General features: G+C 39.2%; 3 protein-coding genes and 1 pseudogene across 4 annotated transcripts in view; 2 read left to right on the top strand and 2 right to left on the bottom strand.

Moving 5' to 3' along the window:
- The window catches only part of LOC146458658 (uncharacterized), a 199,860-nt gene that overhangs the window by 143,630 nt on the left and 41,252 nt on the right, over positions 1-14,978 (top strand). The window contains exons 28-30 of the mRNA XM_085090500.1: positions 3,241-4,919; positions 5,210-5,258; positions 5,999-6,206. Of these exons, the coding sequence (XP_084946626.1) occupies positions 3,241-4,919; positions 5,210-5,258; positions 5,999-6,206 (1,936 nt within the window). The remainder of the gene's footprint in view (positions 1-3,240; positions 4,920-5,209; positions 5,259-5,998; positions 6,207-14,978) is intronic.
- The window catches only part of LOC146458659 (uncharacterized), a 47,157-nt pseudogene that overhangs the window by 2,841 nt on the left and 29,338 nt on the right, over positions 1-14,978 (bottom strand). The window contains exon 2 of the transcript XR_014858166.1: positions 1-2,244. This exon is cut by the window's left edge and continues 812 nt beyond it. The product of XR_014858166.1 is annotated as an uncharacterized LOC146458659 (transcript). The remainder of the gene's footprint in view (positions 2,245-14,978) is intronic.
- Positions 1-14,978, top strand: part of LOC146458660 (uncharacterized) — a 113,845-nt gene that overhangs the window by 84,868 nt on the left and 13,999 nt on the right. The window lies entirely within an intron of this gene.
- Positions 13,192-14,691, bottom strand: LOC146458662 (uncharacterized protein KIAA1958-like). Its single transcript, XM_085090524.1, has one exon. It carries the CDS (start codon positions 14,421-14,423, stop codon positions 13,662-13,664), a length of 762 nt encoding a protein of 253 aa, XP_084946650.1. The 5' UTR covers positions 14,424-14,691; the 3' UTR covers positions 13,192-13,661.

Genomic DNA, 14,978 nt, shown 5'->3' with positions numbered 1-14,978 from the left:
TCATTTTATTTTATTTTATCTTACCTAATTTTATTTTATTTAATTTTTGACTTTTTCAGGTAGGCACATGTGTATGTGCGTACAGGTAGCTATGCCCCTAGTATCTGTATGGAGCCACATGAAAAGGTTGAACCAGTTGTGGGGATGTCATCCCTGCGCTTGGGGTATAGGTCCACAGTGAAGCCTGGGTCCATGTCTCTTATAATCAAAGATAATTTAAAAAGAAGGCTCTGAAATTCTAAATGACTTTCACTCTGAGCCTAGGTTAACTTTTTTTTTATGCTGATTAAGCCACCACTTCACGTAATGCCTTTGATATGCTGCCTATACCTATATCTACCTTACAGTCATGTTTAGGTAGTCCCAGCGGTTATAAACCATTAGGGGTGGGGAGGGGGATAAAATTTTTTTGTGGAACTTCACAATGGTAAAAGTATGTTTATTGTATGTTTATGTATTGTTTCATCGTAAACATTGTGACTCAGAGTCTGTAGTAACAAGGAATGCTACATTTTGTCATAATTCAGACCACATAAAAAACTTTGGGGTATCAAACCTACATTTTTAACAGTACTGATGTACTGATGCCCTTTATAAATATTTGTTTTATTATTATTATTGTTATTATTTATTTTTGTTATTCCACTATTAAATCATTTCACCAAATAAGGTCAAGAGAACGCGCAAAATACAAGACCGTAATACACTGTAGTGTCCCGGTTTGACCAGTTTACAACAGAACGGATACGGGCAATGACATTTCACCGGCTTTCTGTGTTGTTTACGCCATTCGTCGTCATACGTCATATACTGATAGACAGCTGGATGGACAAATAATGTGGGTGTATTTCAACGCTCTTTCCAGAAAAGAGAAACCAAAACAACAAAATCTTTTCACAGTGGAATAATAAATCTCTTATTCGATGGTTTTACATATAATGCGCGCAGACATTTTGCTCATTGCTCGTATTTTTCCTCACCCCTTCGGGGCTTGGAAAAATACTCCGCAACTTGCAAAATATCCACGCGTATTATATGTAAAACCATCAAATAAGATGTATTTATTATTATTATTATTATTATTATTATTATGTATGAGCTTCCATGTTGCTGGTTGAACACTCTTCCACTGAGCTATTAGTGAGTTGTGGTCAGCTGGGTTACACAAATGAGTTCTTATACATGTACATGTAGGTCACGTGTCTCTTGTACTTGAAGATTTATTATGAATTGTATAGTTAACAAACTGTTCATAAATAAATCTTCTGGTATGAAGAGACATGTGACCTGTTGATCTTTAATCCAAGGGGGCAGGGGTCTCCCATATAAAAGTGATGGGTGTGATTGTTGGAAGTTTTGAAAATAATCTCTAAAAGGCAGCAGAATTTTGTTTTGTGGGTGTAGTCCGAACAGTTTTTTCCCCCTTAGAGGTACCATATCAGTTGACTGACATTTACTTCCTCTCATATTAATTTTTTCGGCTCAATACTGTAAAAGGTACCATCATACCTCTGATGGAAGTCATTTTAGATTTTAGCAACCCAAGGGGTACCAAACTACAAATCTTAACCCCTAAATTGCATGAAGATCACCCTGTCACTTTTATGTGGGAGTCACCCACCCCCCTCCTTGGTCTTTAACATTACTCTGCATGTTGTATGGCATTGTTGTTTGGGGTTGTGCATCTACGTCTGTCATAAACGAGTTTCTTGTAAATAAGCATATGCTAATTAGCATAATTATATTTGTGCTCCATAACACCAAGTTTTAACCAAGTTGTAACCTTCTTGTACTTCAGAAACGTGAAACGTGCACTTAGACTTAAATGTACTTCAAACAATACTGGATGCATGCAGTGCCTCTGTTCATATGCCATTTCACCCCCAAAATAGTCTTTTCTCGGTAAAGTGTCTTTGTTGTTGTTGTTATTTTTAATTAGAACCCATACGTGTCCTTGCTGACTAAGAGTCACTCACATCTCAGTGGTAGAGCATCACGGTTTTCTGTAACCCGGAAGTTCATGATTGATTTATACTGGGGAGTCAGAATTTTCTTTAGGGCAATTATTTGTCTTGTGACAAACACACCATTCTTTGTTGTTGGTATTTAAAATACATGTCGCATTGTATTAACATGTTCTGTTGAAAATTTGATTGGTTTTAAATTTTTGTTTTGAAATTAACATGAAGTGATCATCACATGCATTTTCATTTAGGCAGTCAAATGCTACGGTACCCCCATTAACTACTTGCAGTTATTGAGTGCCCGCTTTAACATGAACAGAAGCTGCTGACAATGTGAAAACACGTGATAAACCTTTAGCTCTGATAGCTTTTTACGATTGGAATAAGGCGTATCTACAGACAGACTTATTTGTGTTGAGGTGACGTCATGCCCACTGGCGGCTTGTTTAATTAGCTGCAGCGGTAAAGAGATTTCGTAATCTACAAAGGAAAAAATCCACACTGCGCAGCAAAGTTTAGTTCCAAATTAGTTAGTTTTTGAGATGCAAAGTTGTTTGGGCAAATATTGGGCTCGGTTTTCAGAAGATGCTGCTAACTAATCGAGGCCAAAGTTTGTATCATCCGCCCCCAATTTCCTTTTAACTAAATTAAACCTTGCTTTCCATATATGATAAAAACAATGTACGTAAGATGTTTATTTCTGACACCTGTTTACATCAAACCGTACAAATTACAACGATTTCAGAGTTTATATCAAAGCCGTGGAGGGCAAAATCGCTGAATACTGAGGGCATTTTTTCTTAATTTTCTCTTTTCCGAGGGCAAAATCACTCATTCCTGAGTGGTTCGTTTTGGTAATTTTCTGTTTGGAAAGACAATCAAAACCACCTCAGGAACTCGGCTTTAATTGTGAAAAAAAAAAACCTCATTTTTCGGAGGGGCAATTAAAATTTTCGTAAACTCAGCAGGAGGTCGTAAATTCTTGGAATAAGTTTCCGTTGCCGTTTAATAAAAAGCCATCAATTTTAAAATGATGTAGATATGCAGGAACAAACATTTTAACTATTGCCCTTTAATTTTCTCGTTCGGTGCCCCTGAATCTTCAATTATTCTCGGCCTTAATGCGATTTCATATACAAAATTAATGGGATGCTCTTGGCTACGGTCATTTTGGCACCTACTACCCTGCGGATTTCTGATCCACTTAAATTTGTCACACGGGCTACACTAAAAATGTTTCATTGTGGTAAGTTTGCTTGTTTTTGTCTCTGTGCAGGTTCTCTATTCCGAGCTCAGTTTCGATGCTGGGAAGCTCGGCAGGTTTTAGAAGACGGTGGCCCTCGTAAAGCTTTTGAAGTATTACAAGAAGCAGCTTCTTCACTGAGAAGAGTTCATGATCAAACCACGGAATCTTTCAAGCTAACCCAAGGACTTTTCAAGTACTTTGAAGGGGAAATCCATTGCCAAAGAAGAGATTACAAGAAAGCACTAGAATGCCTGCAGTCGTCTTTAGACCTGACAGAAGAGCTGCTGAAAGTTGACACCAACCTTGCGAGGTGCTACAATGCTATGGGAAACTGCTATTATGGTCTTGACAAACCACAGAAAGCTCTTGAGTTCTACACAAAAGCACTGAAGATGCGACAGGAATTGTCGGAGGGTTCGGAGAGTCACTATGACATGCCAGTGTACAAAAATCAAATTGGCATGGTGCACGAGGATCAAGGAGAATATGACAAGGCTGTTGAATGTTACAAAGATGCGCTGAGACTTCTAGAAGAACTCAAAATTACAGGATACGAGGATGAAGCACTCTTCTGCAGGAATCTTGCAAATGTTTATGTTCGTCAAAAACAGTTCACAGAAGCTGGTGAGTTAGCAGAGAAGGCATATCACATAAGAAACAAACGGCTTGGAAATCACCCCGACACGGTGCGAAGCATTTTTCAACTAGGCGTGATTCAGGCAAACTTAAGAGAGTTTAAGAAAGCTTTAGATCTGTTTCGCAAAGCATGGGAAATGGAGAAATTACTCGATCCTGGCAACCACAGTGCAGTGTGGAAGTTGATCATCAATGGTGTGAATGATATGTGTGATTTTCTAGATAGGAAAGAAAGAGAGAAAAACGAGAAGGAAAAAACTCGGCTTGAGAGAAAATCGTTTAGGCGCGATGCCTTAACATTTTGTAAGCGTTTCTGGCAAGAAGAGAAAGAGTCCTCTCAGTTTGGGTTCACTGAATATAATAAAGAAATCATTGATACCATAATGCAACTACTTGGTGACGAGGATGAAAACGGAGATCCAAGAGGCGAGTATGAAGAAGAAAGACTGTGGTTCTATGAAGGATTTCAAATTGCAACTGAGGAAGATTTTTACCAGGCGTTTGATCAGGAAACAGATAGCGAAGAACTTAATGCAATGCTTACAGAGAGAAGTGAGTTACTGGACATGATAATGGACTTTTGCTCTCGATTGGATCAGAACGAAAAACGTTCAGAGCTCGAACAGAAGAATTTGATTCTGTACAGAAAATTATTGCTGAGGGCTGACTTTGTTGGTGAAGAAGAAAGTGAAAAAGCAACGCTGAAGAGTAAAGTGGAACAACTGGATGAAGCTCTAGACGAAAAAGAAAGTATCCCTTCATTCCGAGAAAACCTCTTGGAGACTTGGCTAACACAGTGGGAAGAAAGTAAAGGAGCAGAGGAGACAAAGGAGATCATGAGAACCAGAAAGAGAGCAATTGATGGTATTCTTTATCTCTGCCAGGAACTTGAAAAGAAGGAACTTGCAAAACGATATGCAGAAGAAGCCTTAAGATTCAATGAGAGACTGTGGGAACTGGAGTACGCTGAGATGGAACTTTCTACGATGGAGGAGTTCCTCCGTGAGCTCAACGACCTGGCGTCTTCGGTTGGAGACCTTGAGCGAGTGAAAATCTATGACGCTGCCTTACGGGTTAGTGAGCGTAAATAATAAATGCAGTGAAACCTCGCTAAATACACTAACTGTTGGGCCGTCCTGTTTTGGGTTTGGGTATAAACTGAGTAGTGTTAAATTGTTGTTACCTACAAAAGGAGGAAAGAAGATGTGAAGAGAAACTATCAGAGAAACGCAGCTTTAACTACACGAGAAGTAATTTTGAAACCGGTTATCACTAAAGCTAGTTTATAGAAATTAATTTATAAGTAGATAAATAGAGGAATAAGTAAATGGATGACGAATAATGTTTTTTGATATTTTTTCAGACTTTGAAAGAAACTGGGACAAAGCCAGGAGCCACGTTAAGACCAACAGGTAAATAAGTACTTTTGTTTGTTAAATCTACATGCAAAAAGAACAAAATCCTTCTAATCATTCTTTCTTGTCTTCCTTCTCGTCTTTAATTTCCACAGCAGTGTTTTCATGTTAACGTGTAGTCATAATCATCATTTTCTACTTTATCCTTATCTTTACCACTTTTATCACTGTTCTGAACATTGTCTTAATGAATATTATTTCATCATCATCATCATCATCATCATCATTCTTATTGTGACAATCGAATCGCAAACCTCTTTGTAATCGTTATCATCACCGTCACCATAGTCATTAACACCATAATCGTCATCGTCTTTGTAATTACGATCGTGGCTCTATATCTTCATTCCTTTACTGGTACCGGTCTTATTAATGCCCTTCCCCTCAACCTCCTCTCCCCTTGTCTCCACTATCAACATTTTGTCAGTCGCTAGTACCATTGAAAATTACCATCGTTTACTGGTGTTCTCCAATTTCATGTCTTTTCTTTCTGATTTTGTCACCATCAACATTTTTCATAGCACGTAAATTTATCCAATTGTCACAGCCCTTTGTAAATTTGGCATACATTAAGTGGCATATGCCGGCATCTTTTGGCTTCTTGTATACAAAATATTTCAAACCTCTACCGTACTTCTTTGAAGTTGTTTTTGTAGTTACAGCTCGAAGTTTTACTGTGTAAATATCACATTGCTAGTAGCGTGTGTCATGAATTCCGATTATCATTTTTGTGTTAGAAGCTCAAGCACTTTTGTCTAAAGAAACCACTTCAACAGATGAGAGTGAGAGTGAAGCAGAAGTAATTGAGATCGAATCCAAAGAAAAGATCAAAGTCACATTTGAGCAAGAGACTGAGATGGAGCCTAAAGAACAGTTTGAAGTAGGATCTGATGATGTGACATCCAAGAAAAGTGGCGTAAATGACGGAAGGATCATTATCTTTGGGTAAATACTTCTCTTCCAATAATATTAGAATCTACAATATGTTAAACTTATTCCCTTCCCTTCGAAAATTTTTTTTCTTGGCAAGGATGTGTATGGATTAAAGGAATCCACCGTAAGAAAACACACTAAACCCACACAACGAGAAAAATCATTCTCTTTCTCATTTTACAGCAGAAAAACGCGATGTTTGTTCAGTGATTGTGTATGCATAGATAAAAAAAAGTTAATTTACCTTTTTGATAAAAATAATGATTTCTTCCGGGTGGTTCCCTTGGCTTTGACTCGACAGGAAGTGGAAGTAATTACTGAGAAACATCAAAGAGATCTGCAGCTTGTCGCGGAGATTCTGCAAATTTAGACACTGGACTTCTTACTTCCGGTGGACTGGGAAGCCTGGGACTAAGCTGGAGGCCTGGCTCTAGCTATCAGGCCAGGCCGCTTAGGTAGAGGTGTGATTTTTGGAAGAAAGGTGTTCGGAACGAACGATAGATGTCGAAGAAACCGTTTTGGTTTTAACTTTGTTAACGTTGCTTTATTGAACTTAAATTCCTTGGCAATATGTGGTAGCAGAGCGAGGTTACAACGTCGAAACATGAGTAGTTGCATTAGGCAGCGTTTAGGTCCGACTAAGAAGCGACTTGTGCAGCAAATTCAAGAAATCCAGAACTTTCTACAACAAGATACCAAACAAGATGAATTTGAGGTCCAGACCAACTAACTCCTCAAATTGGAGCGAAATCTTAACTCCTATAAAGATTTACTGGTGCAACTACAAGAAGGGTTGAAAGAAGATGCAGTTAAAGATCAGCAATTTATTAAATGAAATGGAGGAGTTCACTAATCTCGGGATCAATGGAGATAAAACTATCTGTGACCTCGAATTGGAAAAGCAATTTGGAACTTTAACTACTCGTCGTTCTTCTTGCACCATCAAACTTCCCAAACTGGAACTTCTGTTGAAGACTGAAGCTAACTGTGAATTGTGTGAGATGTGATTATTTTAGCATTTGAGTAGTTGTTGTTATCGTGAAATAAGATCGTTTGTGGTGTGATTCGAAGAAACCAATCATTAGTAGCCTTTTGATAGATGCCGGAAATCGCTACATGATCTAGGACGCTTTTGTACTGTACAAATAGTAGTGTCAAATTGTTACTTTTAAGAACGCGTGTGAGTTGAGAAACTGTGACTAACTCGATGTCAAATTAGTCGAATAAATCCTTTAAAACCAAACGTGAGTGGTGGAGAACACTGTTTCATCTTGGAGGCGAACATTCTCCACACTTCCAATATTCAGTGGAAATGGCCTGACATGGCAGGAATTTTGATGCTGCTTTGAAGCTTCATTCACAAGAATCCTAACCTTCAGCCAGTGGATAAACTCAACTACTTGAAAGGTCAACTGGAAATAGATGCCAAAGCAGTTATTTCTGGTTTGGAGGTAACCAACTCTAACTATGAAGTAGCAGTAAATCTACGCCACGAAAGATTCGGGAGAAAAGAAATAATTATGGATGCTCATTATTCAAAGCTAATGGATCTTCCTGTTTCTTCAAGTACCACTGCCAAAACTTCGTGAAACATATGGCACGATTGAGAAGCATCTTCGCTCTCTTGAAGCTCTTGGTGAAAATGCGGACCAGCCACATTTTCTTTTTGTTATCTAGTCAAAGCTTCCCAAAATCGTAATGGCCCGGATGGAAGAATACGAAGACATGGAAGAAAAATGGACCATGGAAAGCATCTGCTGAAAAGCATTGAAACAGTATATTTGCGCTTAAGAAGCTTGGGGTCGGCAAGTTAAACTGACTCAGAGTGCTGAATCTCAAGAAACTGCAAAGAGGTTTCCTCAGCAGAAATTGTTCTCTCCAAAACGGCCGTAGGTGACAACTACTGGTGTCTTACTTTCAGGGAATGACGACCTTGTGACTGGGGGTCAAAAATTGGTCTTCTTTTACTGTCAGCAAGATCACTGGAGTGATGAATGCAATGCTTTTCCAACTCTCCAGTCAAGAAAAAAGAAAATCAGAGGAAACCGCTTCATCTGCCTAAAGCCAAATCATCTACTGAAAGAGTGCAAAGTAAACAAACCATGCTTTTACTGCCAGAAGTTAAAAATCGCCACTGAAGTCTATGTCCCAAAAGGTTTCCTCCTGATCAAGAAAATGAGACCGTGGCTAGTTTCACTTACCCTTTAGTAGCAACTAAAGCAGAAAGTTCATTACTGGTGTCTGGTGAACAACGGCGTACGCAGACTGCATTAGCTGACACTGTGAACCTCAACAAACTTCAATGAAGTAGTCTACTCGACTTTTACTTGACCGTGAGAGTCAGAGAACCTACATAAGCGAGGATCTAGTAGAGAAACTTTAGCTGAGACCTAACAATTCAGAAATCCTGACTGTCTTCACTTTTGGCTCTACAAAGCCTAAGGAATTCAAAACTCCAATTGTTAAATTCGATTTGGAATTAAAAAATAGAGAGATGATGGAGGTTGAAGCAAATGCAGTTCCCAAGATTACTGGTATGATTAGAGAATGCCTATCAATTCTGAACAACTTGAACCCCTCATAAAGGACTATCAGCTAGTAGACTCTCTCCCGAAGGAACTGGAGGTGTCAACTGTGGAATTGCTGATTGGGAATGACTACTATTGTGATCTGGTTTCATTGGAAAGGTAGAAAGAGGATCTCATCTGGGTTGGATTCTCTCATGTAGAACGCCAACTGAAGAAAATAAAACCTCAGATTTTTTAATGCTCCTGATGTCCATTCCTCCCTGTAAACAATCCATGTTCATTCCCCTGGAAAACACAAGTAACTTAATGAAACCAAACTTGGAAGAATTTTGGAAACTGGAAACTATTGGAATTAAAGAATCCATCAGTGGCTCTAATCAAGACGTTGAATGTGCCGTCCAGAACTTCAATGACACTGTCATGAAGAAAGATGGGCGCTATGAAGTTCCGTGGCCTGGAGAGAAGAAAATCCCCAGCTACCAAACAACTACAAACTAGCTCTTGGTAGATTGAACTCTTTACTGAAACGTATACAAGTGAACTCAGAGTTGCTTCATAAGCATGACAGCATTATTTAAGATCAGCTCAAGAAAGAAATCGTTGAGAAAGTGGATGATGAAACTAAGAAAGGATCCATAAAACACTTTAGTATATACCTCACAAGTGAATAGTGTCTTTCGCGCACGCCGATTGGCTAGCTCGGAGGTGATTAGCCAAGTGCTATTCACCTCCAAGCAGCCGAAGAGAAACAAGATGGCTTTTAGTTGCGCCACAGTTACTTAAGAGGAAATTATTTCGATAAACGAGGCAGCTGTTTAAAAAAAAATACATAAATGGCAAAAAAGTTAAGTTTGACGGCATTAAATGGTAAGTTATTTAATCTTTTCAACCTCATATTCTAAGGTGAAAATGACAATACAATCCTTTTTTTACGAAAACTGCCGAGCACTATATGAAACAAGTACCTCCAGAAGATTTTTTTTTTCTCGAGAAAGAGAGACGGAACTTTCTACAATAAGAAATCGCTTACCCCGCGCCTGTGGCGCGCGAGATTCTAAAATTTCATACCATTTGTCGGTATATTGTCAGAAATAAAATAATATTTTGGTCCGCTAGTTATTCAGCTTGTGTGGTATAGACTGAAACAATTATTCACCATAGTGTCGGTGAAAGTGATGGATATTTACCAAGCCGCGAAGCGCCTTGGTAAATATCCATCACTATTCACCTCCACTTCGGTGAATAATTGTTAAACATTCCTCACCATGCTGTCATTACTGCAGACCGAACAACAACAAAAGTGAGAATTGTTTACAACGCATCGTCAGAAACCAAGGGAACAGCCTCGATGAATGTTTGTATCGGGGTCCTGTCATCTTAGAAGATCTATGTGGTGTTCTACTTCGATTGAGAACTCATGAAATTGCTCTAGTGCCTGATATTGAAAAGGCCTTCTTGCAAATTGGGTTACACCCCAGAACGAGACTTAACCAGACTTTTCTGGCTTAAGGACCCCACCGAACCAATTTCCAAGGAAAATCTTCAGACTTATCGCTTTACAAGGGTTCCATTTGGAGTCATTTCAAGTCCCTTTCTACTTGGTGCAACTATACACCATCACTTAGAACAAGTTGGAACTCCCACTGCAGTAACGATTATGAAACACATGTACGTGGATAACCTGTTGACTGGGGTAAATTCAAGAAAAGTTGCAAGTCAGTTCTATTCTGAATCAAAGAAAATATTTCAAGAAGCTTCAATGAATCTACGAGAATGGGGTCGAACTCCAAAACTTTTATTTCATCTCCAGAACAAGCCAGAATGAAGGGAATTTTAGCCAAAGTGCTTGGGATCCTTTGGAACATTAATGAGGATCGACTTATAATGAGAGGGTCAAAACAAACAAAAAGAGAAACACAAAAGAGAAACACTGAAAGTCATTGCTAGCATTTTTGGTCCCCTGGGATACTTTACTCAAGTTTCTGCAGGAGCTAAGGGCTGCAAACAAAGGATGGGATGAGAAACTGGATGAAGCATTGCTACATAAATGAATGAAGATTCAGAGACGAATTGAAGGGATCTCAACTACAACCATTCCGAGATTTATTAACAACTCCAATTGTCAGTTGCTCTGCTTCAACAACCGAACTAGTAAACTTGAGTGTATCGGATAGTGAATCATTTTGGTTGTTGTTCCTGGGAACCTATTAGCAACAGCGGAGGTAGATGCGTGGTACCTAGAGGAAGGAGCTGCGTGTATTAGATTTCTTCCGGGAGCTGTCACACAGCCCGCGCTTTTTACTCGTTCATTATGGAGTCTAAAAGCCCTCTCTCCACCTCTGCACTGTAATGAGGCATTGGTTAGCAATGTGGTTGAACTGTCAAGTAACAGTCCACCAGATCTGAAGTCCAGTGAAGATGTGCAAAGAATTGCTACAGTGGCGTTATTACACAGTGCCTCCGAGCTCAAGGGCTACGAACTGGTCATTAAGCAACTGGTTGATCCAGATAATAATGAATGTTCAGTTCTGGGGACATGGCTCCCCAAGGAAACTTTGAAATTTTGGATATGAGAAGTGTCATTAACTGTTTCCATGGAAGAAATGTTCCATTAATGTGGATCTGGGAGCTAGACGTTCAACTTATTTCCAATGTGCACATTCCTCTTCATTAGCATTAGTCTTTCCCGACGGTTCTCGTTTTTCAGATATCAACTGCAAGGGGATAGAAAGGTAGAACTGGATACGAAAGTAGCTTTTAGTGCGTAATTTTATTGGTTCAAGAATGTTTTCCTCGAGTGGAAAACACACCGAAGGAATTTTAACTAAAAAATTATACACCAGGAAGGAATAAAATTGACTAGGGAACCTTTTTGGAATCTAGGAAGAAGGGGAGGAACAACAACCTAGCAGCCGGGTAAGGTTTCACCAGCTCTGTTACAGAGAGGTGTTCAAACGGTATATAAGGTACACAAGACAATTTTGCTCCCTTAAAACAATTGGGAAATATTTTCTTGTTTAATTTCAGGTTTGGAGCGATTTGGGATTCATGTAGACGTCCTTTTGTCTCTATAATGAATATGTACAAGAGACTCATGGCACACAGAGCAGGATTTAGTGCTTGCCTTCGTCAAAATGATAGCTCTTACCTGCTGACTTTGTTTTGCTATCCTCGTCACTTGAAAGGCCAAATAGACGAACGCTTGAAGAGGTTTTCTTCAGAGCATGGTATGCCTGCGCAAGGAGAAGGCGAGTCGGAACAACTGCTGTGTGATAAAGATAGGCTGTTTGTGCACCTTTCAGACGCGTTTATTGTACAGCCAGAGTATACCGAACACTTGTCCCTTGAGTAAGTGTTTCATGTTTTCATAGCTATGGCATGCAAATTAAACTTGAAATTCGTATTTACAGTCTATCCACTGATTTAGCCTTCATCACCATGCAACCGATGTCGATCGAATGATCACTCAACGATATGTTTTAGGCATTTGTCAGTTTTTCATGAAAAAGGAATAATCTTTCAATGCTGTCAGTTTGGCTAGTGTGTATCTTAAGAAGAAGCGATTGACGCGTGGAGATATATTCACAGTGAAATTAGGCTTTTTAGCAGAAGCGTATTACCTAGAACCGTCTAAATTCCAGCTATATGTTCAAAACAAAGCTGGGGATTTTTGCACAACCTAATTGACCAGTCAGAATCACGGAAATTTTTATGCCCTTATATACATCTAGGTAATGTTTTAATTTTTTCATGCAGTTTTAAATTACAACGATTATTGCATTTACGTTTTCGTCGTAGAAATGGAAAAGATGGTTCAAATGTGAATTCAAAGTTCTGCATTGAGGCCTGTGAAGGGAGCGAAGAATGAAAATATAGATTACTTCATGGAAAGTGCGCGCGTGCGGTGTTTACGCACGAGTTGTTGACGTATCAGAAATCGACGAGTGAGCGCAGCGAACGAGTGAGATTTCTGATACAAAACAACGAGTGCTTAAACACCGTACAAAGCACTTTCCAGGCTGTAATTTGTTAATTTTATACATACTGAGATTTTTCCGCGCTGAACAGGTTTGGTAAACATGTACACATAGCTCTCTCGTGTTCTATTGTTATAATGCCGGAAAGTACACAAAATGGAAGTACACGAAAATATCACGTTATTTCAAAAATGAAAACAACAGCAAAATGGTTGGAAGAAGACAATTCATACGGTAATTTTCCTGTCTTAAAGTAGTTTTAATCAGTTTAGAAATCGAATATCAAGAATTTTCACACAACAAGTACAAAAATAAAGTATTCGAATAAGAACTGAGGATATAAAACCACGCTAAAATCGTCTATTGCAAGGGAGGGCTACCTTCATCCGAAGAATCTAAAATACGTTTCACACGCTTGAAGGTGTGCTTTCTTGTTGCTGAGTTTGCATTAGGTGACTGATTTACTGTGTTTATGGAAATGTTAAAGTGTCCTCCATGAAAGACTGCCCCGCTAAATGCACTTGCTCCATGCATTGTAGGACTGTTTGGTGACGGAAAACTACAAGACAGAGTTTCAGCTTCACTCTCTGTAGCCAATGCTCGATGAAGTTTTGTAGCACGTTCAGTCGATCGAGGTCGCACTCAGTATTCTTGACATATTTTTTTGCTGTTGCTGAGATATGTGGCTATAATTGTTAATGCTTTGGACATTTCTGTGGCCTGAGAGCTGCATTATGTGACTAGGAGGTATGTCGCTGTCGTTTAGTTTTTGTATCATGCGTTTACGAGCGCTGTGATTTGTCAGTCGTTTACTTGAAAGGCCTCCTTTTTCCGCCATGGTTTTCATCAAACAGTTCAATTTTTTCTGACCCATTGCACTTGATTTAAACCACAGTTTAAATCAAAAGACGAAGGTCTTTTTGTGTAATTTATTCCGAGATAGTATGGCGCATCAGGTTTATTCATCGCGTCAGGTCGCTTTTCGGAATAAATCTTGTAAACGGCAACTGGATCTCTTTCAGGTGGACCGTTTGCTGCTGCAAAAGCCTTCGGTTTAACAGCTCTGACATTATGAGGTTCCGGCCCCCCGTTCTAGTTTTCGTTTGCCGTTCAGAATACTCTAAGTATTCAGTTCCGTCAGCTTCCATGTGAAGTTGCACGTCGCCCCAAGTCATCTGCCGATGTTCTTCACAGCCTCTCAAGCCAAAATGCACCGAATTAAAAAGCCACACTGTGTTTAGCAAAGCTTTGGCATTTGAGATTCCGAGTAAATTCTTTTCGTAAAGAATGTTTTCCTCCACATCAGTTAAAGCTTCAGCTGCGTTGGGTTTGTTCCCTTTTCCTTCTTTTTTTAGTTGTGTACTGCGAGCTTCCAGGCATTTTCTCGCTTGATCAAATACAATGTCTTCGATAATACTCGCCGAGTAGTTGCGCTCTTTTAAATACCGGTTGAAACTTGAAAACAACCCTCGAAGGCTTGATGGTTCATAGTCTTGGCCACCTTTTCTTTTCACACTAACAATGAATTCACTAACGTAGCGGTTGAGCTCTTCTGGTTGAATTTCTTCAATTTTTCTTTGTTCGTTTTTCTCCAGCAGAAATGTTGTAAGTAGCTTCACATCCCGCTGCGTTTTTGCTCGAGTGTTTTTGTTTTCTTGGTCGGTAATATATTCTTCGATGGGTTTATCCAAAGGTTTAAACCTACTGCCAGAACATTCAGCCATCAGTAGTTGTTTATCAGAATGTTTTAAACTCGTCTAGAAATCCCAGCGAGCGAGAAATTTAGAGCCGTAAAAAAGCTGGCGCCATCGACAAAGGGCCTCGACAAAGCTACTAGGTTCATTGAAAATGTTGATGCGTTTTGACAGCCGCTTTCTGATTGGACGAAACGGGTTTCCCACCTGTGAGAAAGTCGTTTCGCTGTTATCATTGGCTGCGAGAATTTCCGAACCGGGATCAATTCTATCTGTAAGTCTCAGTATATGTATGAAATTTCGTTATGTTCGTCATTGATTTTCGATTAAACAAAAGCCAGAGGTTTTCATTAATTTGGCTAACAATTAAGAGCATAGAGTTTTTGTCTCCAAATTGGTTGAAAAAGAGGAAAAGTGAAAAGATTTTCAGTTAAAAATTATATCAGCTGAACACCCGCATGGCGTTACTAACCGCGAACACTTTTATACAAGGATTTCCAATATTTCAGGTTTCGTCATAAAATTGAATTCTCAGATATGTTCTCTGGGAATTTGGAAAAGATTGTCTTTTTCGTAATATCGAAG

Source organism: Pavona decussata, unplaced genomic scaffold (genome assembly GCF_977016875.1).
Source record: "Pavona decussata unplaced genomic scaffold, jaPavDecu1.1 SCAFFOLD_232, whole genome shotgun sequence".
Classification (NCBI taxonomy): Eukaryota; Metazoa; Cnidaria; class Anthozoa; order Scleractinia; family Agariciidae; genus Pavona; species Pavona decussata.
Note: the sequence above shows the minus strand (reverse complement) of the source record. Positions and strands in the feature narration are given on the sequence as shown.